General features: G+C 37.9%; 1 protein-coding gene across 1 annotated transcript; it reads right to left on the bottom strand.

Annotated features, from left to right (window-relative positions):
* Window positions 1-272: 272 nt before the first annotated feature.
* On the bottom strand, window positions 273-24,840 carry scin (scinderin). Its single transcript, XM_053333758.1, has 16 exons — window positions 24,534-24,840; window positions 17,383-17,537; window positions 14,583-14,744; window positions 14,326-14,475; window positions 12,780-12,872; window positions 12,224-12,356; window positions 12,019-12,107; window positions 9,652-9,867; window positions 7,715-7,836; window positions 6,110-6,200; window positions 4,258-4,428; window positions 3,975-4,152; window positions 3,736-3,857; window positions 2,399-2,476; window positions 2,256-2,316; window positions 273-858 (listed from the first exon to the last, which is right to left on the bottom strand). The coding sequence occupies exons 1-16, from the start codon at window positions 24,724-24,726 to the stop codon at window positions 695-697; spliced, it is 2,178 nt and encodes a 725-aa protein (XP_053189733.1). The 5' UTR covers window positions 24,727-24,840; the 3' UTR covers window positions 273-694.

Below are 24,840 nucleotides of genomic sequence, written 5' to 3'. Positions count from 1 at the left end.
AAATGTAATTTATTGCATTGAAGCCATTTTATTCAACTTTTGCATATCAGTTGTTTGTTGAGAGCAGAATATTATGATTATGATAGAATTATCTTAATGTTTAAATGATCCTGAAAAAAAGAGTAAACACACCAAACTCCAAACAAGATTTACATCATTTTAAGAAGAGTTTATAAGTACTGTGAAACATCTGGAACTGCTGCATAGATGCATACATAATGAATGACAAAATCATGTGACATATATGAATCGTTCATGAAGTGTTCACACAGCAGTTACAGATGATTCATAGTAGTTATAACTGTTGGAATATACATTTACTAATACTTCAAATGTGCTTACAGACACATCAGTGTGTTATAAACCACCATGTATTAGCTGTTAATATAATGATTAATAAGGGTGTTATTGAAATATTACCCACATGTACAAAAGGCTTAATTCTTTTACTTTAACATGGATGATGTTTTTGGATGCAAATAACAAAATATTAATAAAATATAAAATACAATGTGTGACAAGTTTAATCTTATACAAACACATGAATAGAAACAGTATTTCCTGATAAAAAATGAATCATGTGAAAGCTGTGCATGCTGCAGATATAATCAATATAAGAAAGGACAGATTATTTAAAGTAAACATGTTTATAAGTGTGTGTTCCTGTGGATCAGCACACACAGCATGGATTTATCTATAGATTCATTGACTTCATGCTCTTGCTGACAGCATCCCAGTGAGCAGGGTCCCAGGCTAGGAACCAGCCTGTGAAGGTGGGGGGTTCATATCCTTGTTTCACCACCACCATAGGAGTCTGCTTGTCCCGGCCGCTCGGGTCGCTCTCGATGTACTGTTTGGCTGCGGAGGAGACGAGGAGACACGGTTATAATGTGTGTGTGTGTGTGTGTGTGTGTGTGTGACAGCAACATCTGGCAGTAAGTAACTGTTTCACACATGTCAAATTCAACACAGAGAAATGCCGTGCTGTTGTGTGGAGATTAGACCTATCACAATAATTGTCAACATCATCATGTCTATATATGGACTTATCACATGATCGAAGCATTAAAGGTAAATAACTCTGTCCCCATAATCACAGTCTGTGTTTTTACACAAGTGTAGCTCCCACTCTCTTCAGTGTCTTTATCAGATTGAAAGTATACAGATAGGTTCAAATAAAATATTTCCTCCACATGTTAATGAAAAAACCAAGATCATGTGGCTTCATTACAAAATGTTGTATCATTTTTAGCAGAGTTGGTTTGTGTGGGTTTCCCTCAGGAGCTCCAGTTATCTCTCACCCCTCAGTTCAAAGACATGCAAGTACGTGAACTGGAGGCTCTACACTGCCTGTAAGTGTGAATATGTGTGTGAATGGGTTATATGAGCAGGACAGTATGGATGGTGTGAGAGGTGCAGGGTACTGCAGGGGGCGCAACACACCAAATGTCTAAAAACTGTAACAGCTTGAATGAAGTTGAACCTGATTTTTCAATCTGCACAACAGAGAATGTAAAGGCAATTTATGATGAGTTTGTTATTTCAATAAAATAACACTAATTAATAGATGGATAGATGGATGGACGGACGGACGGACGGACGGACTTTATTCACCTCCTTAGGTGAAACATAGACGTTAAAAACAAAGGAAATAGCAGATTAAACAATACTGACTACAGTGAGCTATAACAGATACAGACGTAGATATAGCATGTTTTAAAATGAAGCTTTTGCAAATCAAACACACTGACAGCAGTTTCAGTCTCTCCTGAAATGTAACTGCAGCATCATCTAGCATTATAACTGTACTTGGGATGCAGTTTAATACATGTAGCTGCTTTACAGTTCATTCATATTTCTGCTACTGTATATTTTCACCTCACAATGAATTAAGCTTGTTTTGCTTAGGGCACCACCTACAGTACAGAGCTGTGACAGACTGTAGACCTATCCCGGGTGTACTTTCTGTCTCATGCAGTGCATGCTGGGATATACTATCTGTTTTTTTTTTTTGTTTGTTTTTTTTAAATGAATAACTCAGTGAATCTCTGTTGTGTCTCAAGCAACATTTATTTTATTCTGATTGGCTAATGCTGCTGTCAGGTGGAAACCATGTAACTCATATTTAGTTGTGGACATACTAGGTTTCTGACAGTGGCCAAAATGATCAACATCAAGAGAAATGGGTCATGAAAAACCTGCTTTCAGCTGCATGAGTCAATCATAAAACCACACACTCATGTATAAAGCCTCACCAGATTTAAGAGATTCAGTCCTCTCCACTTCGTTGGCTTCCTGTCCGATCCAGACAAACACCTACAACAACACAGTCAGTGTTAGAGGTTTGAGTTTAGGATGGATGGAGGATGCTTTAACATGTTCTTCTACAGCTGTGTACCTGATCCCACACATCCAGCAGCATCACGTCATCCTCAGCCAGGTCGTCCTGTGTGAACTCTCCTGGAACCTCCTCAATCTGCACACAGCATGATAACACTCAGATATACTGTGTTTTAGCACAGATTAATGTGGGATTACTTCATCACATGAGGAATATAACACGCAGCTCAAGTGTTGTTGAAGTTAATTTAAAGTAGCTCATCAAATCAAACACTAGCTGCTAGAACAGAAGATATTTTAGATGAGGGAGTGATGATAAAAAGGCTGATTCACTGCTTAAGTTTTTTAATATACTGTATGAACAGTGCTGACGTTTCTATGGGTGTGGGTTTGGTGATTAGCAGGTGAAGTTGCAGCTGTCTATTATTAAAACATTTTTTAGGTGACACCTTTATTTCAGTTTGTAACAATGTGACGAAGGACGACAACAGGCGTTAACTCAAAAATGAGGTATAGTGTCATTTAAATGAAGCCGATTGATCACACATTCCAAAAATATGTGTAAAAGTTGTGGTAAGAAGTTAGAATGAAGTTGGCTTATACAGAATTAGATGATAATTGTTACTCCATGTTTTATAAACAATCAAACAAGTTGCACAGTGAATGGAAAGACAACAGGAAGGTTAACCCTTACATGGTGTTCAGGTCAAATTTGACATTTGACAACTTGTAAAAACAGTTTATGTTAAATGAATAGTTCATAGTTTGAATCATTCTTTTTATGATGTAGCAGTGAAGACTGATGGCTCTAATGATTATACAATAAACCCCACAGTTCATTTTCACTTTACATTAAATACATTTCCATCATTATTGCTATGTTATATTTTCATGTCTTAGGTCAAATAGGACATGATATTGTGTGATAGGAGCTAAAACATACACTCTCTCTGCTCTCTGAAACATGAATCAAGGTTTAATCACATTTATTGATCAGTCAGATCCACTATTGATGCTTTCTAAACACATCTGTGGTTCAAAAACACTTTTTATGAGGAGATTCTTAGAGCGGGTCAAAATTGACGATGGTGTAGAGTATTAACAGTATGTAAGGGTTAAATCGTCAAACTTAGGATGGCAGATGATAGAGATGAAGAGATGATACTACCTGTTTGATAAATGTATATTTTGTAATCTGCAGTCCAAAAATAAACCATTTTTAAAAAACCATCAAACTTAAAAAGTCTAAATCAAGAGGAAAGGTCTGGATTAACACATCAAACATCAACATCGTATGAATGAACAATGACAGTTTAAGGTGAATGTTTTGGGACACACTGGCTGATATGTCATATTTTCTGTATTAAAGTGAACATGTACAGACACTGTACTCACTATGAACCTGCCGGTCTTGTTGGAACATCCAAACAGACGAGGTGGGTGAGTCATGGCCTCACTCTCCAGCCTCTCTGAGGTCTGGTAGTCTGTCTTCCCGCCTAAAGCTGCCCAGAAATCACCTGCAACACACACACAAGGTGAAATGAGAGGTGACGGACTGCTGATCACAGAGTAGAGAAGTTACAGCGGACTGAGACAGTTCTAAGTTAAGTTGAGTTAGGGTTAGGGTAGTGTACCTGGTTCATTTCCCTCCACGATGCGTTTGCTGCTACACTTCAGCACTGTACTCATGTACTCAGCTCCTTTCTCCTCTTCCTCACTGGCTCCCTTCCCCATCCACAGATAGCCCTGCCCGTTAGCCATCTTCAGCAGGAAGGTGTCGTTGGAGTTCAGACTGGTAGAGACAGTATCCACCTGAGAGACACACACACACACACACACACACACATTTTACTCATGGAAGCACTCCAGATATCTCAGTCATCATCTATTTCCTGTAATCAACAGAAACATCCTCACCTCTGCGATTCTCGTGATGGTGTCCAGGTTCCTTCGTACCTGGAAGAGTCGGGTTGGAGGTGCAGGGGCTTGACCTCCAAGACGGGACGTACCACTCTTATATACAATGAGGGGTTTACCTTTGAAGAGACTCAGTAGATGCGGGGGTTCTTTACCTTGGCACACTCTGACCTGAAACCACAACAACAAAGAAATAAAACATCTTGAGGTGAGATTTCCCTCTAACTGAATTTTCCTTCACAATAAAAGCTCATGAAGAGGTGATACACATGCTACAGCTGCTAGACATGGGACATAGAGAAAATGATGGTTTATAACAACTTGCGTCTTAACTTTCAGCATAATTTCTATAAGTTGTGATAACACTGTCATGACCAAAGTCATTTCTGAAATTTTGGAAAATGGTTATATTGCTATAACTTGACCTGCATATGGTAGTAAGTCTCTGTTTTAACCTGTGTTACTGCAGAAGAGCAGCTATACAAATAAACTGGATATTTGGATTTTCATCATAGAACAGTCAGGTCAGTCATTTAAACATATGTCCATGAGTTATGTACATGGTTAATAGATTTCAAACCTATTCATATAGATTACTGGACTAACTGCAGATAAAAATAAGAACAATAAACTTAAATGTGATTTTTCTAGGTGGACATGAAGAGAGGACACATTCATTAATGTGCTGGATGATATTTGACCTCCATTTCATCTCCAAAAGTTTCAGTCCCTTGTGATGAATGTTGTGTGAATGGATTGTAACAGCCATCCTGCTGCTTTACAGTCTGCCTTATCCTGATCACTAGAGTGACATATGGTAATATATCCTTTTCCCGGATGGGCAGATTAGATAAGTACTATATGAAAAATGGAACCTTTCTTCTTTATGCAATAAAAGAGTTTATGATACCAAAGCATTTATTACTTTAATCTGATGCCACACAATTCACAGTCTCTAAGCCGGTTAAAATAAATACATTTATATGTAGTTGAAAGTGATACACCTGAGACTGTGCAGGTGAACTGTAACTATACAACTATACAGCAATATCTTCACCTAGCTAGATGTATTTCTCTTTGCATTGTTTGAGCAGTCTTGAGTTGCATCTTAGACTACAAAATATATTTTTCCCGAATGCCATAAAACTCTGATATCTCCCTCTGATATCTGATATCTTGGAATGTGTGTTACATGCTTTACTATCTGTGCATTACAATGCTGCTGAACACTTGTGCATAATAAACTATGCTGCTGACTTGAACACATAACACTGAGGCTCCAAATACGTGTTTCAACATGTTCACTGACACAGTAACTGCTTTTTCTACCCTACTTTCAAAATTCTAATGTCACCAAACCTGACCAATCATCTTTCTCTTCCTTGAACTAATTGATCCTTGGTTGCTGTTAAACCTCAGTGTAATTCTGTCATTCTGTCTTTCATTGTACCACCCACCTCTTCACCATCACCACCCTGACCTCCAGGATGTCCAGAGAGACTCTGGAGGATTATGTCCTATCTGCTGTCTTCATACAGGCCTACGCTTTACAGTATGACGCTTCTTTAAATCATTGTAGTGTAATCATCAAGAAGTCCTTACTGTTGCTGCTGACTTCAATAAATAGAGTCATACACATACAAGTAATCTCATGATCTCCAGATCTGCTAAAAGAAGATCCAACTTGTGATAAATCACAGTTACTCTTGAAATGATTGACTCGTTGGTGTGTTACATGGTGTGACAAAGCACTGCACAGTTCTTTGAGCTTTACTTGAGTGAGACTCAGATGTATGAGCAATACCAGGCATCCACTTAATGTGCAGTTAATTGTGACTGTTGGTGGTTGTACCTGAACTGCATTCCCTCCCAGTGAACGATCCAGTTCTACAGTGAGGAAGGCTGAGGCTGTCAGCTCATCCAATGAGCAGCTGGCTCCCTGCCTGCAAGCAAAAACAATACATGCTGTATGTCTGAAGCTGCACTGTGAGGATTTTATATTAACAGTGGATCAAATGATTAATGTGGAGTTTCAACTGAGTCTGTCATTCCAAACAGAACATGTTTATCTCCCATCCAGTATGTCCATGTGGGCCCCACATGGGTTAAATGTGGGCTACATGGGTATTGAGTGGGCATGGGCTTGAACTGGGAAAAGTTTGCGGGCCCCACATGTATAAGCCCCATAAGGGATGTAAGTGGGCTAAGCAGACATAGGCATAAACAGGGCCAATTGTATGGGCCCCATATTGTTTCAGAAACATGGGTCCTACATGTGAAGCCCTGCCTAAATGGGTTCCATTTAAGGTCCATTCTAATCCCACTTCAACACCATATGGGCAAACATATGGGGTCTACATGGGTTTCACCCAGATGGGCCCCACCTGAAACCCAGTCAGAACCCACTTAAAGCCCATATGGATAAACACAGGTGGGTCTACCATGGAAACTGTGGACAAACCCACTTGGGACCCACATTTGCAGTCAACATGGACATGCTGCCTGGGCTCTTTGAGCTCTTTTTTTTAACTTTACAGGCCTAAATGTGATCACGTTGGTTCATGGCTCTCATCGCTATCATTTCCTGATAAGCCTTCAGCCCACACCTGCACAGCACCAAACAGCAGCAGATAAGGTTAAAGACTAGCTGGTGAACATCATGAATATAACTACAATATTCACACTGCTTTTAGCTCTGCTCTGCTTTGGTCTGCATCAACTCCTGAGAACAATACCTGTTTCTTTAACAGCTACATGCTTCACTATGTTCACCAGCTATACAGCTTACTGTGTATGTTTGCTGTTGCTGCTGCTGGAACCACTTTAAACATTGAAACAATATGAAAATAAACCAAGGATATACATTCATTCATTCACTTTTCTAAACTGCTTATCATTGTGGACAAGTCACCAGTCCATCACAGGGCTAACATATATTAGGCGATCAACCATTCACTCTCACATTCACAATTTAGAGTGACTGACCCTTTATAGAGCACTCATTGAAATACTTACCCTAGACAGTTATTGTGGGATATTACATGACTTTTTTTTTGCTTTTGTGACTTTTTTGTGTGACATTTTTCATTTTTATGTTGCAAATCATGGTCAATGAAGTTACCATATCGACGGTAGGGTAAAACATTTTCCAAAAAGTCTATATATATACTTCACAGAGAGGCATGGGGAGGCTATTTTCGATGTTTATGGAAGTTACCAAATATATCACTTTCCCAGTAAAGCGTTAACCTAAATTGCATGTTTTTGGTCAGTGGGAGGAAGTTGTAGTACCCAGAGAGAACCTACACACAGACACACAGGGAGAACATGCAAACAGAAAGGCCCCAGACAGTCAGATTATAAAGATATAATCAAAGCTAAATCAGGAAGCTCAGTGGAGACAGTCAGCTCTTTGTCAGCCATGCAAAACCAGCTGAGAGCCTGAAGTTTGTCCTACCAGGTGTAGATGATCTGTCTCTTCCCATACGTGTACAGAATGATGTAACAGTCTCCACCGTAGAACTGACCGTAGCTGTTTGGCTCAATGGGAACTCTGCCGCTGCTCTCCACTCTGAAGATCTGTGAGAAAGAAGCTGCGTGATTCATGGGTAAAGATAGAGGATGTCAAGTAGCTGTCACTGGGCTAGAGCCGATCTTCAGGCCTACTGACTCTGCTGGAAGCAAAGCTGATGATAGTTAAGTTGAGGGTTGGAACACTAAAATAATGAATTTGTACTTGAAGCAAGAGCAACATATGGTGCAGGTTGTGATTATAGTTACAGTTCAGCACTGATTTAACCTGTTGGTATTACTGTTACACTAGAGATGCTGGCCTGGATCTACCATACAGGCAATGTGGGTAAGTGCCCAGGGGCCCTTAATCAGAAAGGGGCCCTCCGTGATGGGAGAAAAAAATACTCTTTTTTTGGGGGGGGGGGAATAGACACCCTCTCTTGATTTTGATTATTATTGTCGCTTTCATGTGAAGAAAATTAAATCTCACGATTAACTGTTTCATTTCTCATTTTGATGGCTGGGAAAGTGACGATTGGTCTGCATGACACAATGTTTTGTGGTTTGTTGTATTATCTGACGTGTGGGAAAATTGATTTAATTGAGCTGGCTGTAACCAAAAGCCCAGTAGAGAAGCCACGAAAATAAAAAAAAAAGGAAGTGAAAGAAACGGCTGCAATTAAAAAAGTCCTGTGAAAAAAGTTTGAGTTTGTGAAGTAGCTGGACTTTTAGCATCTGATCTCTGGTGCTTTATATAAACGTGTATGTGTGTGTGTGTGGATTGGGCGGACGGGATTTGTGCGGCAAGATGCTGGGGGGGGGGGGGCGGGGGGGGGTCCATGAATGTCAGGCCGCTGGGGATACTCATCCAGCCTTGGAAAACAGATGTATCATATGTGATCAGCTTTTCCTCACTGTAACTGATTTAACATTCCTATATTTGATTTATCTACTTATTGATTTTATTCATTAGTTTCTTCTTTTGTCTCTGAACCTTCTCTTTTTAACCTACTTTTAGTCTGGCTTTTATTAAACTTGATCTCTTTTATCTATTTTGTTTTGTCTTTTTAATCTATTTGAACTAACATTTAATATACATTTTTATTTTATTCACTCTTATTTTTCTTATCTTATTTATGTTACTTTATTAAAAATTTGGAAACATTTTTCTTATTTTCTCTTGTGTGTATTGATCTCAATTTTTTCTTTTGTTCTTTGCTTTTATTCCTTTTCTTGTTTTATCTTATTATCAGCTTGTGAATCAGCTGAGAAGCACTAACTACATGCACCTGTATGAAAGCAGCTATATAAATAAAGTTTATTTTATTGACTGATGGATTGATATTTACTTTTATGATACAGAGTGATGCTGGGCTCCGCATGGACTCATCAAACTGGATTATACGTGTTGCTGTGATTAGGTTTTTCATACAGAGAGGGGATCGTGGGAAACAGAAGTTTAATACTGGAGATGTTGTTGCAAAATGTTTATATATAGTTTTGGAGATTACAATAATGTCAAAACAATATTAACATTAGAGTTAGACTCTGAGGTGGGGCATGTTGCTCAGGGTCTTGCTTTGCAAATTACACATCCAGAAGACCCAGCTTGACTCTAACTCCTCCCAACTTATTTTTGAATTCTTTTTTTTTTCTTAGAACATTTTTTTCTTTATAATAAGTTATCAGTTTTTATTGCATTTGATGAAGCTGTTGAACTTTCAACCTCTCACATCTTTACTATAACTATAATATCTGGTGTCATACAAACTGCCTGCTGTCTGTCTGTATGCAGCATTCCACAGTTGTTTATATTGCACCAATAAAGAAAAACCAAAGCTTTTATCAGTTGCATCTTACACTTTCAGCTGGAGTGTGTACCTGTGTGTCTCCACTCCCATCATCCACCATGTTATACTGGGCTGCCATGTGGTGGGAGTTGTGGAGCTTGGAGGCGTCGAACTCCACCTGCTGGATCTTGGCGATCCTCTCAGTGACGAACACTGTCCCGAAGCCTTCGCTCTGGTCTTTCTCCTTCCAGCTCACGAAGAACTGCTTGAACATGGGAGTCTCTCCTCCCTCTGGCAGCACCTGGATCTGGAAATATATTCACCAAATCAGTCAAATATATTTTAATCACAGAAAGAACAAACTGAATAAAATAAAATAAATGAATATCAATAAAACTAATATATAAATATCCCTAAGATAAATATATAATTTAAAGAAGAACAGCCACCCCTACTTAAAAAGAGTCATTAACTACTCACATGGAGTGAGACTACTTTTGTATCTTTGGAGGCGTTTTATAAATTTTGAGAAAATACCGCTGACAGTGTCATCATGTATTGTGGTCTGGTATTTTTGGCGCTTGACACAGTCCATGCTCTAATTCTCACAGTATAAAGTATCTGCCAGTATTCTTTTTAACATGTGTCTTTCACAAGCCCCACAGCTTTGTAGAAGTTTAAATGACTGGTTTATTCATTTAAACAACAGTGGGGGAAACCCTGCTTTTGAACTCAGATGCAAAATATATAATTAGCTTGATCATACACAAGCAGTTAGTTATCAACAACAGATCTCCTCAACTTCCATTTCAACTATGTATGGATTGTCAAAGTTCCTCTAGTAGCATCAGAAGAAATGATTACACATTCATTAAATATAATATTCAGGGGAAACAAGCAGAGATGCTGTAAAGCCACAAAGAGAGAAGCAGAAGAAGCAGTTATGTAACTCCTCATTTAGTCACTACACTGATCATGACATTCGTTTGAGGATGTGGTTCAATCAGGTGATGGAGTGATTGAGCAACATAAGTCACAATCAGGTGGAAAAACACTGTCAGATAACAAACAGAAGTTACTAATTGGGCAACTTTGTATAGACCAGCTGTACTACTGTCATCAGTTTTATTTAAGACTTCTGCCTCATGCCATGTTAACATTGTATTGGATGAATAGATGAGATGGGGAAATGTCCATGTAATCATCTTCTGCGCATTCGCATAATCAAGATGATTAAAGAGTTGGTTGTCTGAAGATTCCCATGGTGACCATTACATTCATGATATTACATTTGAAATGGTGGGGTTGTCTTATTTTGGGAATGTCTTCCGGTCTCTTTACAGTGAGAGTGTTAGGGTTAGTTAACATTAAAAGTGTTTGGTCAGCTCAGTGTAATCTGCAGGAGTACCTGAAGGCTCATGTAATGTGTTGCCACAGAGGAAATACATTCATGATGAGTGGAGTGAGGACTGAATCAGTAATTACTGCTGTTATACATGAGTCTAAAAACTGAAACTGAAAATAATTTTGACTGCTTCCAAGAGCCTGATAGATGAGTAGTGCAATGTAATGGTGTTATTTCATTATTATGAGAGAAGAGGCTTCAATATGAGGACTCTTGTTTCTGGATCAGGGTTTCGGGTTAAGTAAAGGCCAAAGACTAAAAAATCATACAACGCACTGGTACAGGTCCTTGATTCATGAGTGTGTAAAAAACAAAAATAATTCAAACTAAAAATGCATATAATTTAAATAAATTGGAAAGGGGAAAAACATTATTGAAATGAATCATGATGGATACCAAACAGAGAGTAATGGGACAACTATTGATAAATGAGTGATTTAAATAAAATAATTCCTCCCTTCAGGGAGGGGTCAAAGGTCAAGAGCAACTCAGTGTTAGGATATGGTTGGGGTAAAGTAAAAGTAGTATATGGTGTACCAGGGGCTTGAATTAGGGTGTGGTGTAACAAAAGTTGTTTAACTGGTGATAGAAACTGATGCCAAGAGACCATAGGCATCAAGTAGTTAGGGTTAGGTGTTAGAGGGTTATATGGTTAAGGTATCTTCTTCTATCTTCAAATGATCTCTTTCCAAGAACAGTTGTTGGAAAAGGGGTGTTCATCTTATAATCAGGGCCATCTCAGTTGGGTAGTACAATAATAAACAGTACATTGACAATAAAACATGATATCCATTAATCTAATGGCTTTCATTACATTGAACAACAGCTTTTGTTGCTATGAGATTGGCTCGAAGCACCAAGTGGATGAATCAGAACTTTGAGAGACATGATAAATTCCCTGTTGTAGTCATGACTTGGATGTTGATGTGAAGGCTATTTACAAATGGAAAACTTGAAGTTGACTGTGATATGACATACACCTGGGGTAAATCATTTTTAATAATTGTTTTTAATAAAAGTGCAAAAGTGAAAATGAATGTGTTGTTGATGAACCTGTGTGTTGGCTGGGTAGCCCATCTGTTTGATGAAGCCCTCGGCTGTTTTCATGGCCTCCTTTCGCTCACTGGGGTTGGCTTTGTGCCCTGTTGGAGATAAATGAAATGAGACTGATTATTAAAAAAAGCCACACAACCTGCTGAACAGTCAGAGAGACATTTAAAGCATATGCTGCAATACTTCAGAGGTGCTGCCTGATTACCTTTCCATACAAATATCATGTGGTTTTGGCCATGATCCAGGATGAAGCACTCATCTGACAGCAGGTCACTCTGGAGGAACGGGTTTTCCTCCTTCACTACAGTCACTTTCATTGACCCAGTCACATCAGATACCTGGAGACACACACAAATAATGTATCAACGGTTTGATTTGGATGTTTGGTAGACTCTGACATTACTGCTCAACTTACAGCAGATGTGTAAAAGACATGAACAATTCATTTTACTAATATCTGATTGTCCTTTTAGAGTGTCAGATGCAGTAATACATGAGACTGCAGTGGTGAAAAGTGTAAGATAAGAGTCCAATGTCTCATTTTGTGTTATAGAATGAGTCAATCATTCTTTTCTGACCAGTATTATTATGGTATCTTATCTTATCTTATATTTAGACTATCTTATCTCGTCCAGTTAAGTCAATGAAGTGCCAAAGGTGTAAAACAGGTATTCAGTTACTCTTCTTTCTGTTTCATTGTTAGTCAGACACAAGTTCCATTGATTTACTGATATTTGTTTTCATGAGTGCGAGTACTGTACCATGTACAGTTTAGCCATTTTCCTATTGGACACATCTGCCTCTTTGTCGTCATCATCATCTCCCTCTGCTAGCTCTGGCTTCTCTCCTAGGACCTGCAAAAAAAAGTATATTATGAGTCATTAATTTATACATGAATATAAACAGTTATGCAGAAAAACACAACTGCATCAATTTTTATTATCAAGAAAGAAGACGGCAGAACTTACAAGTATACCACACTATCAACACATTAGGAAATAATGGAAAATGTAATGCTAAATAAAATTTCAAGCCCAACATTAACACTGCATGATTCATATTATTGTTGAAGAGATTTAATAGATTTTTCTAGGCATTTCAGGGTGGTACATGTGGTGTAAACGTGCTTTGAGTGGTCAGAAAGACTAGAAAAGTGTTCTATAAGTACAGTCCATTTACCAATTAACAGTGTTCCTATTTAGCCAGCTAAGGCAGATGGGTTCGCACTGATCTACACATTCTTGCATAGTAGCACATCAACAAATGTGTTACTGTCAGATTAGTACACAGTCGTGGGTTTTGTTATCATTACTTATGGTCAGGCTGTAGTCATAATGTAATGTAATGTCAGTTGGTACACTTTGGTCCAGACTGAAATATCTCGACAACTTTCAGATGGATTGCTATGAAATGTAGTACAGACATTCATGTTCCCCAGATGATATATCCTACAAACTTTGATGACCCTCTGACTTCTCCTCTAGTGCCACCATGAGGTTGATTCATTCATCATCATCAGACATTCATGGTTCCCAGATGAGATATTCTAATGACGGTAATGGTGACTTTTACTCTAGCTCTACCATAAGATTGTCATTAGTTCTGTATTGAAATATTTTAATAAATATTGAATGGATAGCTATGGAATGTGGCCCAGACATGCATGGTCCTCACAGCATGAATCTCTTGATGTTTCATCCAGCCTCTTCATCTGTCATCTAGTTTTAATTTAATTGTGGTTTCATAAAGCAGCTAGCACAGCTTTAGACTCTCACTCTGTGTTGTTGATTGTTGTTTGTTGGTTGATTCCACAGAAGAACATATCTACAGCTCACATCGATATGAATTGTGGTATAGATATTTCCCCTAATGGTTTTTTTGTCAAACTTTCCTTTTCTCTGTAAGAGAATCTAATGGTCTAATAGACCTTAATGAAATTGAATGTGTATGTTCCCCAGAGGATCAACAGTGTTCCACAGTGGATGAACCCTTTCACGTTGGAAACCCCATGACTTTTGACTTCCATTCAAAAAATCGTGAATTCTTAACTCACAGTCTTACTAGTAAACTTACTAGTTTTTTTTCTTTTTTTTGGTGGCAAACTTCTGTTCCCAAGGTCAAGAATAAACTCTATATTCTAAGTCCTGCCATCTACTCTATTGCATCATTTTGTTCTATGACTGATTATTTGTTAGATTTTAAGTAAATTGTTTCTGTAGTTTGTTTCTGTATCAAACATATCTTGATGTCTATAATAAAGAGCTACATACATGAATGAATTTCAAAACACAATCAGTTCAAACTCACATCTTTTAACCGAGATGGTTCACTTCCTTCTTCCACAACAACCAGTTCAGCACGGGCGTTTCTTTCATTGTCACGGATACCTCTGGCCACTTGTGCTGCCTTCAGTCGCTCATACCTGTTACACTTGGACCCACACCACTGGTAGATCTTCTAAAAATAGGTAAACACAAGCAGAGTCAAGATAGACCTTTAGATTTTAGAGATAATCCGGTTCAACCCTCCCTCTGCAAACATACACCAGAACAACAACACCTTACATCTCCGAGATCCACAATGAAGCAGTCTCCGCTGTTGAAGCTGGACCAGCTGAGGGGGACTTGGGTGGCTCTGACGACCCGGCGGCCCTTGATGTGGAAGAGCCTTTGCACTGAAAGGTCGTTGGTGACCACATGCTGGAAGCCTGAGGCCACACCTCCTGTCTGAGGGGCAGAGAACACAGCATGCTTTCAACCATCTTCCAGCTCTGTGTTTACTCTCAATGCTAACTTCTTTTTCTGTCTCATGAGTCACTGTTCCCTGCAGCCAAGCATAATGCTGCTACAGTATTTATGGAAAACCAGCTGATGCAGTCATTATTAAAACTCCAGTTCAAACAACTCTGGTCTTTGAAAATCAATCTGAATATAACCGTTATATCCATTTGAGTTTAAAACCCCAAAATCAAAATCACCCATCGCTAATAACTCTGACTTTGAATATACTTGTATCGATGTAGGGTTTAGAGATGGAAAGGCTGCTGGTATCACAAACATTCATGATATGTATCTGGGCAATGCACTAATGCACACTCAGAAACTTCTAGAAAATGTTCAATCTCCATTGAATGCACTTTTATCGTTACCTAAAAATCTGGAGTTATTTAAACTCAACTCCATGTAATAAAAGTGCCAGAAAGCTGAATACTCCCAATAGTCTTATTATGAAAGCAGCATCAATCAATAAGAAAGTGATTACTTATACAGATGACCAGTTACTAATGAATGAATGAATGATGAATGATAAGACTACAATGAATATTTCAAATAGCTGGGAAAAAGACTTTGATGTTCACCTAGATGAGCAGACCTGGTGCAAAGTTTTGTACAATGACAAGAAAATGACTAGATCAGACAAATCCCATGAAACACAATATAAGATCATTAATAAACTGCATGTGACTCCTGAAATACTAAATACATAGTAAATATGATGACTCATGTTCTGCAGCATGCAGGAGCTGTCAAAAACAGCTAAGCTCTTATTTTTATTTAATGTGGTCATGTCTATTGATCAAAACATTGTAGTCTTCTGATCTTCTGATCTGTATTCATGGTATCAGCTCCTTGTCTAGTCAAACTGTGAAAATGTTAGGTAGGTAGGTGTAATGTTTCAATCCTGCATGCTTGGCTTGATGTACATCCACCTATATTATCAATGTGGTATGATAAACTCCTATCACTTCTTCCTCATGAAAGGGTATCCCATGTACTGCAAGGAACCTTAGAGGAGTTTGTAGTATCTTGGTTGTCAGTGGCCAACAATAACAAGTATTGGAGTAGATTAAGGATAATTTGCTCAGAAGCAATCACTGATATTATAAATAAATCACATTTTCACAATCATTTCATGGAAAGACGTAAAAAAATATTTGATTCCAACTTTATGGGCGACCATGTATGATTTGGTCATATGTGTATGTTGCTCTCCTGATGAGTTTTGTTTTGCTGTCTAAATATTTGTTGTTTTAAATCTAATAGCTTTGCATTAACACTGGTGTAGTACTGATCAGTCCTTCAATGAATATGGAACCAGTTAAACAACTAAATGTAAATGAATGTGTATTCATGCTGACCAGGTGATTAATCCTTTCATTTTGGAGACTGAATAATGTTTTATGACCTCAAGCCATCTCCTCTTCCATTACCCTCAGCCCAAACATCAAAGTGGTGTATAACACCACATATCTAATTTGGTAAACTGAAGGTGCACTTAACATGATTGCTCTGCAGCTTTTAACTGTATCACAGTCTTTACTAGCAGATGGGATTGCTTACTTGGCTTTCATCTGCTCACGAAGGACAGTCAATCAAAGTAAAGTAGCATTACTACCATTTGCAGTAATTGCAAGCCACTGAAGGCTGCTGGTTGCCATAAAGCTAAATATGGAAATCCATGGTCTCCTAAGGATGATTTCTGATGTGTTTGGGTTAATGATGTGATGCAACTCAGTGTTAGTTGGTGTAAACGATATTTTTTCATAAAAATCTGATTCTGAAACGTTCTTTGTCACTGACCCTTTAGCAATCCTGGCTTTTCCTTTAGCAACCATTGGATACAGAAAAGTGGGATAATTTATAATACCCAATATGTGCATGACTACATGAACTCAGTGGCATGAAGAACACAGAAAAGGCTTGGATCAGCAGTCCTGTACTGCAATATATTTCAAACTTGGCACTTTTACTCAGGCAGAATTTTATGTGTCTCTAGAAATGGAGAAAAGTCAAGAAGTGACATTGTAAATATGTCATCATGCAATATTACAGATATTACAGATATTACAGTCTGTCACCTTTTTGCATCCATCCATTTGTTCTGAGTACTATCACTGACTTGATTGGGAAACCTGATCCCACTGATTCCCATGCTTCCCTTAAGAAATACCATCAGGGAAAATGTCCTCTTACAGCATTAAAAAGAAATATTAAAGTTTAACAGGGAGATTTATATGGAGTTTACTGCGGTTACTTATGCTCCCCAGCGGTTAAACCCTCTCCATTTGGAGACTTGATTTTCTTTCTATTAGTGCAAATCTCCAAAATGAAAGATGTACACACAGAATCCCTACAATCTAACATGCAGATGGTATAAATGGTGTGTTAAGTACATTCATGCTTCTAAGAGGATGAACCATGTTTTCTTTTGTAGCTCCATGGCCTTTTACTCTAGTGCCATCCTTAGCACAAACTATTCTTCTTCTAGAATAGCTTGTATTTCATGTAAAAGTGTTGTTAAATCTAACATTGTAGTGAAATGTAGTGTAGTGTCATGAGCCTCTCTAGGGAATTTGATCTGTACCTTGTAGGTGATCCCTCCCTTGAAGTAGCTGGTGAAGGCTGTTGACTCGCAGTTCTGCAGTTCTCGATACTGGACCGGCTTTCCACCCAGGTAATCGTCCAGCTGCACGGTAAAGATGGCAGCAGCGGTACTCTCATCCTGGGTGCACTCCTTTCCTTTAAACAACAAAACATAAACTCCAATGAAGGACACTGGATTGGATGTATTCATTTTTGTTGCATTTGTATGAGAACCCATATGGGTTCTTGTGTATTTGCTGGACAACAGCACAGAATGTTCATTCACTGTATTTAATATACAAGTACTTCATTATATATGGTTAATTTAGCGGTTGTATAGTAACCTCCCAAATTTAGTATAAACAAGGAACAAAGCCTCTTTAAATAGGGTAAAGCTCAGATGTTGCCTCCCACTCCCACCGAAAAAGAGTGATGTTGTCTTTACTATGTTAATCCCAGGAACATTGCACACATGTATATAATCTCAGTAATGTCTGCATATTCCACATTTATATATTGCTGATTACTTATACAGAGATTGTTCCTGTATGTAGTATTTTTTCCACTTTACTGCTTGTGTTTATTTGACTTTCTCCTGAGGGGGATCAATACAGATGTATCTTATTTCCTCATCCTATCTTATTTATTGGCTATATAGTATTTTTTTCTAACCAGGTTTTTTACAAGAGTACACTAACATGATGGAACCCATGATAGACAAAGTGATGTGGCAGGGTGGAAAGAGAAATAGCTGTGTCCAAAATAATCCAACACAACTCAAATCTGAATATATTGAATTTAAACAGCAAAAAATAAGCGTACATAAGTTGTTTACCAGAGCTAGGTTACTAATGGACTTCAGTGTCATATACTAAGATGATAGCAGTGGGTATGGGTAAGGAAATCTGAGTACTTACTGCAGTGCATATGAACACATTCTCTGTTTTCATTCTATAACCTGATTTCTTCCATAATTTACAAACTTGTACACATGTAAACCCTAACCCTAAACCCTATTATTTAATATATTTAATATATAGAATAAACTTGTAATTTGATATGGAAACTCTGCCACTTCCTGAATGTCACCATCTGTTCTTAGTGTAGATAAAGGAACAGGATCTCCTCCATCATGAAAGACTCCACCCACCATGCAAATCAACTGTTTGCAACCCCTCCAGTCAGGCAGGAGGTTGCGCAGCATCTGGGCAAGAACCACCAGACTAGAGAACAGCTTCTTTATAGACTCTGAACTGCAATCAACTGCTGCTACTACCATCATGTTCTTGCTGTTATCATGATTATATCACTCAGTGGCATTCTGCTGTATTGCCTCTACAATCACCAGGGCCTGAGTATGGCCTAGCTTAGCATAAGGAAGTTATGTTCAGAAATACAGCTCCCAACATCTGTAAAGCTCACTGATAACACGCTGATTTTGTTTCTTTCATCAGTACACAACATATTCAAATGCTTATATTTGTTGTGTGGTTTTAAGTGGGACTTTTTGTGCATGGCTGGAACTAGGTGGCTTTTAGGGCTGCAGCACCAAAAGTACCAAATCTATTTTTTTAAAGTCAGTTTGCCGGAACAGTGACTTCAACCAGCTGCCGACTGAATCTGAATAAGTCTATAACAATTGTGATTAAGAGTGAAACTTCTGGAGACATTTCAGTTGAGGCAGTCTTATACAGTGAAATGCAATTAAAATGAATGCAAAAAATTGTTAATAGGGACCCAAATAAATCAATACTACTACTACTACTGTTTGCAGTAGTCATACAAAGCAAAAGATTGGTTCAGGTTGTTCTGGGCTTAGCCCTGGATCTTTTCAACTCTAAAATCCAGCCCTGGTGTTTGAACTATTTCTTGACCAACAACAGCTTATCAATCCAACTCAGTATCTTCTATAAATTGCCAATTACAGTCTGGGAGACAAGGTTTTTGTCTGTTGTAGGCTTCATTTTGGCCTTTGTCATGGCTCAAAAACTGACTTCCATAGAAAGGTTAGGTCTCTATGGAGCATCTGGATACTCAATGATCCAATGACACAATAGAAGATTAAGAAATCCCTGTTTCTGTTCGCTCTGTTGCCATATTCTATTGCACTCTTCTAGTTTTTTAGTCAATTGCATCTCATTAGTGCGTAGTTTATACTGTTTCTTTGAAGTTTTATGACACAAAATACCCCTATACACATACATGTCAATGCATTTATTCAGTGTCAACTTGCTTGTTGTGATATACTGTCATTTGTTCTGATTGATGATTTGACTAGAGTCTAACTGTTAGTGAGTGACAGTGGTTTAAGCTGTGGGCTAAGCTGTTTCTCAAAGCCACACAAACTGCATGGAAAGTGTTTAGTGGTTGAAGTGCATCAGGAAGGATGTAAACTGTCCATTTGCATGTACCATGGTTAATGATTAATGCTGATGGGTTTTTAGAAAGAGGGCAAAAGCATGTAAACATTTTAGTCATACTGACTTTCCCCTCTGAGAGGAAGTGGAATGAAGGCAGGAAGGAAGAACGCTTGCTTAAACTGTGTCTGTTAACCTCAGCAGCTCTGTACAACCAGAATGAAACTGTCCCTTTTTATTGATTACAGTATGTTGGTCATTAATAGGATGAAGCAAATTGCTTTATCCTATTAATGACTATTCAAAGCAACAACAGTCTGTCTTTTAGTCCTTAATTTGGGGCACAATAACTGTAATAATTGTAAATCCATGTCCCCAGTCTGACCTTCTGTTTTAGTTTTGTAGTTTTGAGATCAATCTGAAAACATCACTATGACATCACCAGAGTCACGGCCCCTTAAAGTTCTTGTTTCCAAGCTTTGACTACATATTTCACCAAGGCAACATATATATAATAGTGAAACATTTGTATTGAGGAGGTCCAGCCACTTTTTAAATGCAGGACAATAAACATAATTCAATATATTTAAGATGAGTTTGATGATCACAAATGTAGGAGCCTTCTGTAGGTAAAAAGCTCACAAAAAAGCATCTTCTGAACAGAAGAAGAACTGGTATGGGATCTACATGTATCTCAGGAAATCCAGTAGAATATCTCCTCTCAGAAAGATGAACAAGTTAGAAATGGATGGGTGTGTGTAATCCTTATATTTTACATCTGTCACAGATTGGCTAGATTTATTGAAAACATGTATTTAACGTTGGTGTTTTGTTTTTGTTGGTTATACATCATGGATAACGTTCTAGTCTTTCTCTAGCCTTACATTAATTGTAACTCTTTGCTTTCATGGCCAGATGAACCTGTTAAAACGTAGCAAAATGTAGCTGTCCTTACCCCATTTATCCTATTTGTGGTAGTTCAGTTAAATTTGGGGAAGGTACCTGAGAGGAACTGACTCTTGGCTTGTATGATTTGTTCTCAACAGAGACCCTGACCCTGAAGGGCTAGATGTGTTCAGATTGGTTACTAGTGGCTGACTGTACATAGCATAACATTTAAGAACGTTTGAGATCATCTTTGAAAAGCTGCATTAATTAATTAATTAATTTTGGCCACTTGGGGGCAGTGGAACAAGCTGAATACACTGACACACTGTATCAGCTTTATGGTTTAATTACAATATAGTATGTGGCTAAGGTGTTGCCTGTTTACATATCCAACAGACACACAACATTATTATTCATTTGGAGTCATGTTTGTACCCACCTAAAAGTCCAATATTCACTCTCTTTCAGCTCGGTTTTAGTCTCCACCAACTCCTGAGAAAAACATTGGACTCTTTGAACACTGGACCTGCTAAATGCTCCACTGTGTTCACCAGCTAGCCTCTAACTGTGTGTCTGCTGCTTGGTGCTGAGCAGACAGTGTACTGTGGGTTTGCAGTAGAGCTGAGGCAAACTGCAGAGTTGGTGATTTTGGTGACTGACATTACACGGACCCTTTTCATATTACACACATGCACTCTTATAAAACCTGGTCATGTAATTGATTGTTAATAGGAAAATATTGATTAATGCAGCTTTAAACTGAATAAAAAACAAGATAAAGTAACTTCAAGTTGTATGCAAATTCTTGTTCGTGCATCATTAATTTATTTCCTCATGCTTACAGAATACTTGTGGTGTCTCACAGTGAGAAGTGAAAGTTTTTCTTTCACTAGATAAGAGTGTTTGTGCTGAGAGGTGCTGGAACAACACAATGAACCACCATGGTTATCTTTAGTATTTTAACTTGTGTGACCACCTGCTGAGTAATCACATCTCTTCTTTTGTACAGAATCAACCTCATCACACCACTTTTCTGTCTTATTGTGCTCTGGGGGCGAACATGCAGAATATGGCAGATGTACAAGTCATTTAAATTAATCACTGTTTGTTCTTCACTGGAGGCAAATTAGCTCTCTGACAGGAATCACTGTTTCAAAGCTTTGGTTATAGAAACCATCTGCACCAGTGAGTCAGTCAGCATTCCCTTAACACATTCATATTCAGCATTCAAGAACAGCTGTCAGTGAAGAATGCAACCAGACTTGGGTTGTGAGATTTCTGACAATAGAATGTAAGTGAATGGAGTTTGGATATTGTTGTGGTACCTGCAGCAATGGAAAAGCAATCAGTGTCCCTATTTTTTTTAATAAAGATAAAATGCAAATGAAATGAAAACTATATGCATTGTTAGATACAGAAGTTACTGTTGCATTTAAGATTCTCCAAACAGAAGATACAGTTTGCCTATAAACTAGTTTCATACAGCCTGTTCAGTGGTATGAATCTTGTGACTTAGTAGGAATATTTCTTACATAAGGATAAATGACTATATAGTTATGGGTTGAATCTGCTGGTGGTGAATGTGAAAAGACAATGACTGAACAGATGATGAGCTCATAAAAAATGTGTAAAATATGCAATTGCGATTATTTCAACTGATATTGCAAGTGCGTGATAATTTGCAATATGATCATTTTTGCATTATTTTTTTCATTTTCATTGAAAAACATATTGAAATGATTATGGTGTGATGTTGGCAGGTATCTGTACCAAACAGAGTCAGTAGAAAATGATGTATAGGTCAGGGCGGCTCTGCAGCACCACTGTATTTAATGTAAAATGCATTTTGACACATACAATACTGTGCAAAAGTCTAAGGTTACTAAGAGAAAATACAGGAAATATGTACAAAAAACATAATATTAATTATTAATTATTATTATTAATATTAATTAAGGTTCCATTCCATTTAGGTTTAAGAGAGGCAGGTTCCTGCTATTGCTCCAGTGTAAGGGGAGGTCCGAATACTTACATACTTTAGTCTATAGAAGCTATTTTCTGTTCTGTTTTTGTAATACTACATACACATGTCCTGTATTTTCTGGTTGTATTCTATTAAAGAGACTGATAAATAATGATATATGGTCATTATAGCATTGATAAAACAACAAATGGTGGCCTAAGACTTTTGCACAGTACTGTATATCTGTGGACTATAAGCAAAGTGATAAGTGAATATGATTTGGAAATGTCAGATTTTTAACTGAATTTGACAGATTTTCCTGCTATTTACAGATAATGGGGGCTGAACACACACAGTCCTCTCTGACAAGTCTAAGGCCACCATTAGATTAGTTGTTTTATCAATGCTATAATGACCTTAAATAATTATTTATCAGTCTCTTTATTAGAATGGAACCAAAAAATACAGGAAATGTGTATGTAGTATTAAAAACAGAAAAGAAAACAGCGTCTAGAGTATTCAGACTATATTCAGTATTCAGTATTCTCTCCTTACACTGCAATAGCAAGAACCTGGCTATCTTTAACCTAAATGGAATGGAGCCTCAGTTAATAATACATTTTAATAATTAATGTTAAATGTTGTGTACATAGTTCCTGTATTTTCTGTTTGTATGATGGTGGTGGACTAAGACTTTTACACAGTACTGTCTGTCACCTTTAACAAAAGTTGCAGTGGTTCATATTGCGATGTCCATGAAATGTTGAATAGTTGTTCAACCCTAATCTGGCTTGCCCACAACATTAAAAAAAGGGTTCATGCAATAAATTTTAATGAAATAAATGCATTTCAGAGGAAATTATAATAAATGTAGTTTTAATTGTGACATTGAAGATAAGATGCATGTTTTTTGGCCCTGTTGTCTTTAGGTTGAAAGTCATGAGATGGCAGTTTCATATTCTACTCACGTACACGTATCATGTACACGTTCAACATACTGCAGCATTGCTTAAAAGCTTGAAACAAATGCAAAAAAGTGTGATCGTTTCTCAAGACAGTTATGTTTATTTGTCTTTTTAATTAGTTTTGGTGGAGTAAAATGTATATGACATCTGCTATGTTGATAATTAGAGGAGAATTTTAATTGTTTTTTAAAGAGTAGACACTTATACCTTATAAAATCTGGTCACTGTAGTTTTAATGAATTCAAATCATTTGTCAGTTAATGTATTGGGGACTATTTCCAGCTGCAGAATAATCCACATTTGTTGCTCTAGTGAGTATTTGTGCTAGCAGGGTGGTGTGTGTGTGTGTGTGTTTGTGTGTGTGTGTGTGTGTGTGTGTGTGTGTGTGTGCGTGTGGTTTGATGGTAATGACTGAACCTGTCATCCTCTATGACACATACACTGTACTCCCTCTGTATTAACAACAGCGCTGTGTCCCTGTGTACATATTTCCATACAGACACAGTGTAAAAACAGCTTGTAGGATAATTGTCAGTGTGTTGTTGACACACTGACTGACTGTGTGTAAAAAAGCTTGTGGCTGAGTAGGTGGTCAAACTGGAAAAATTGAAATCCTATCTCTCTGAAGTCACTTAAGCACAGCTGTTGCACATCATTTCTAGGTGCAAAGGTTGTTGATGTATATATAAACCACTGTTATGATCGTTGATAAGTGTAGATAACAGCTATAACATTGCAGAAAAAGATAATGTCTTCTTATTTATCTATAGCCTATCGGTCTGTTGCTTTCTGAGAAGATACTTGAGGAAGTACTTCTTCTACATCACTTTCCTTTTGTGTCTACAATATGACTTGGTATATTATTGCACCCACTCATCACTCATTCCTCTTATTTCCCAACAGTAGAAACCAACAGTGAGGGGGGGGGGGGGTAAAAAAAGAGAAAATAAATAAGAAAGTGAAAAGTTCAGTTGCTTACCCAGCCAGTAGTGCAGGTGGTAGAAGAAGTTGTCCCTCTGTTTGACAGTGGAGAGAATCACATAAGCATCTCCAGTGTAAAAGTTCCCATGTAAGCTCTCAACCACAGGAACCAGATCTATATTCTCAATCCTCCATATCTGCAGGCCAGATGTCTTGCCTGCCTTGGCGAACTCTTTGTGTTCGAGCACCATGTCTGCTGCTGCTGCTGCTGTTTGGAGGGTTGTGAGGATGAGTGAGGATCCCGTGCGAGGTGAGAGGAAGTTGGAAGGTGGGGTGGCTGAGAGCAAACACACACTGCTGCTCTG

The sequence above is a fragment of the Scomber japonicus genome, chromosome 15, assembly GCF_027409825.1.
Source record: "Scomber japonicus isolate fScoJap1 chromosome 15, fScoJap1.pri, whole genome shotgun sequence".
In the NCBI taxonomy this organism is placed as follows: Eukaryota; Metazoa; Chordata; class Actinopteri; order Scombriformes; family Scombridae; genus Scomber; species Scomber japonicus.
The sequence above is the reverse complement of the archived record's forward strand: the minus strand, read 5'-3'. Positions and strand labels throughout refer to the sequence as shown.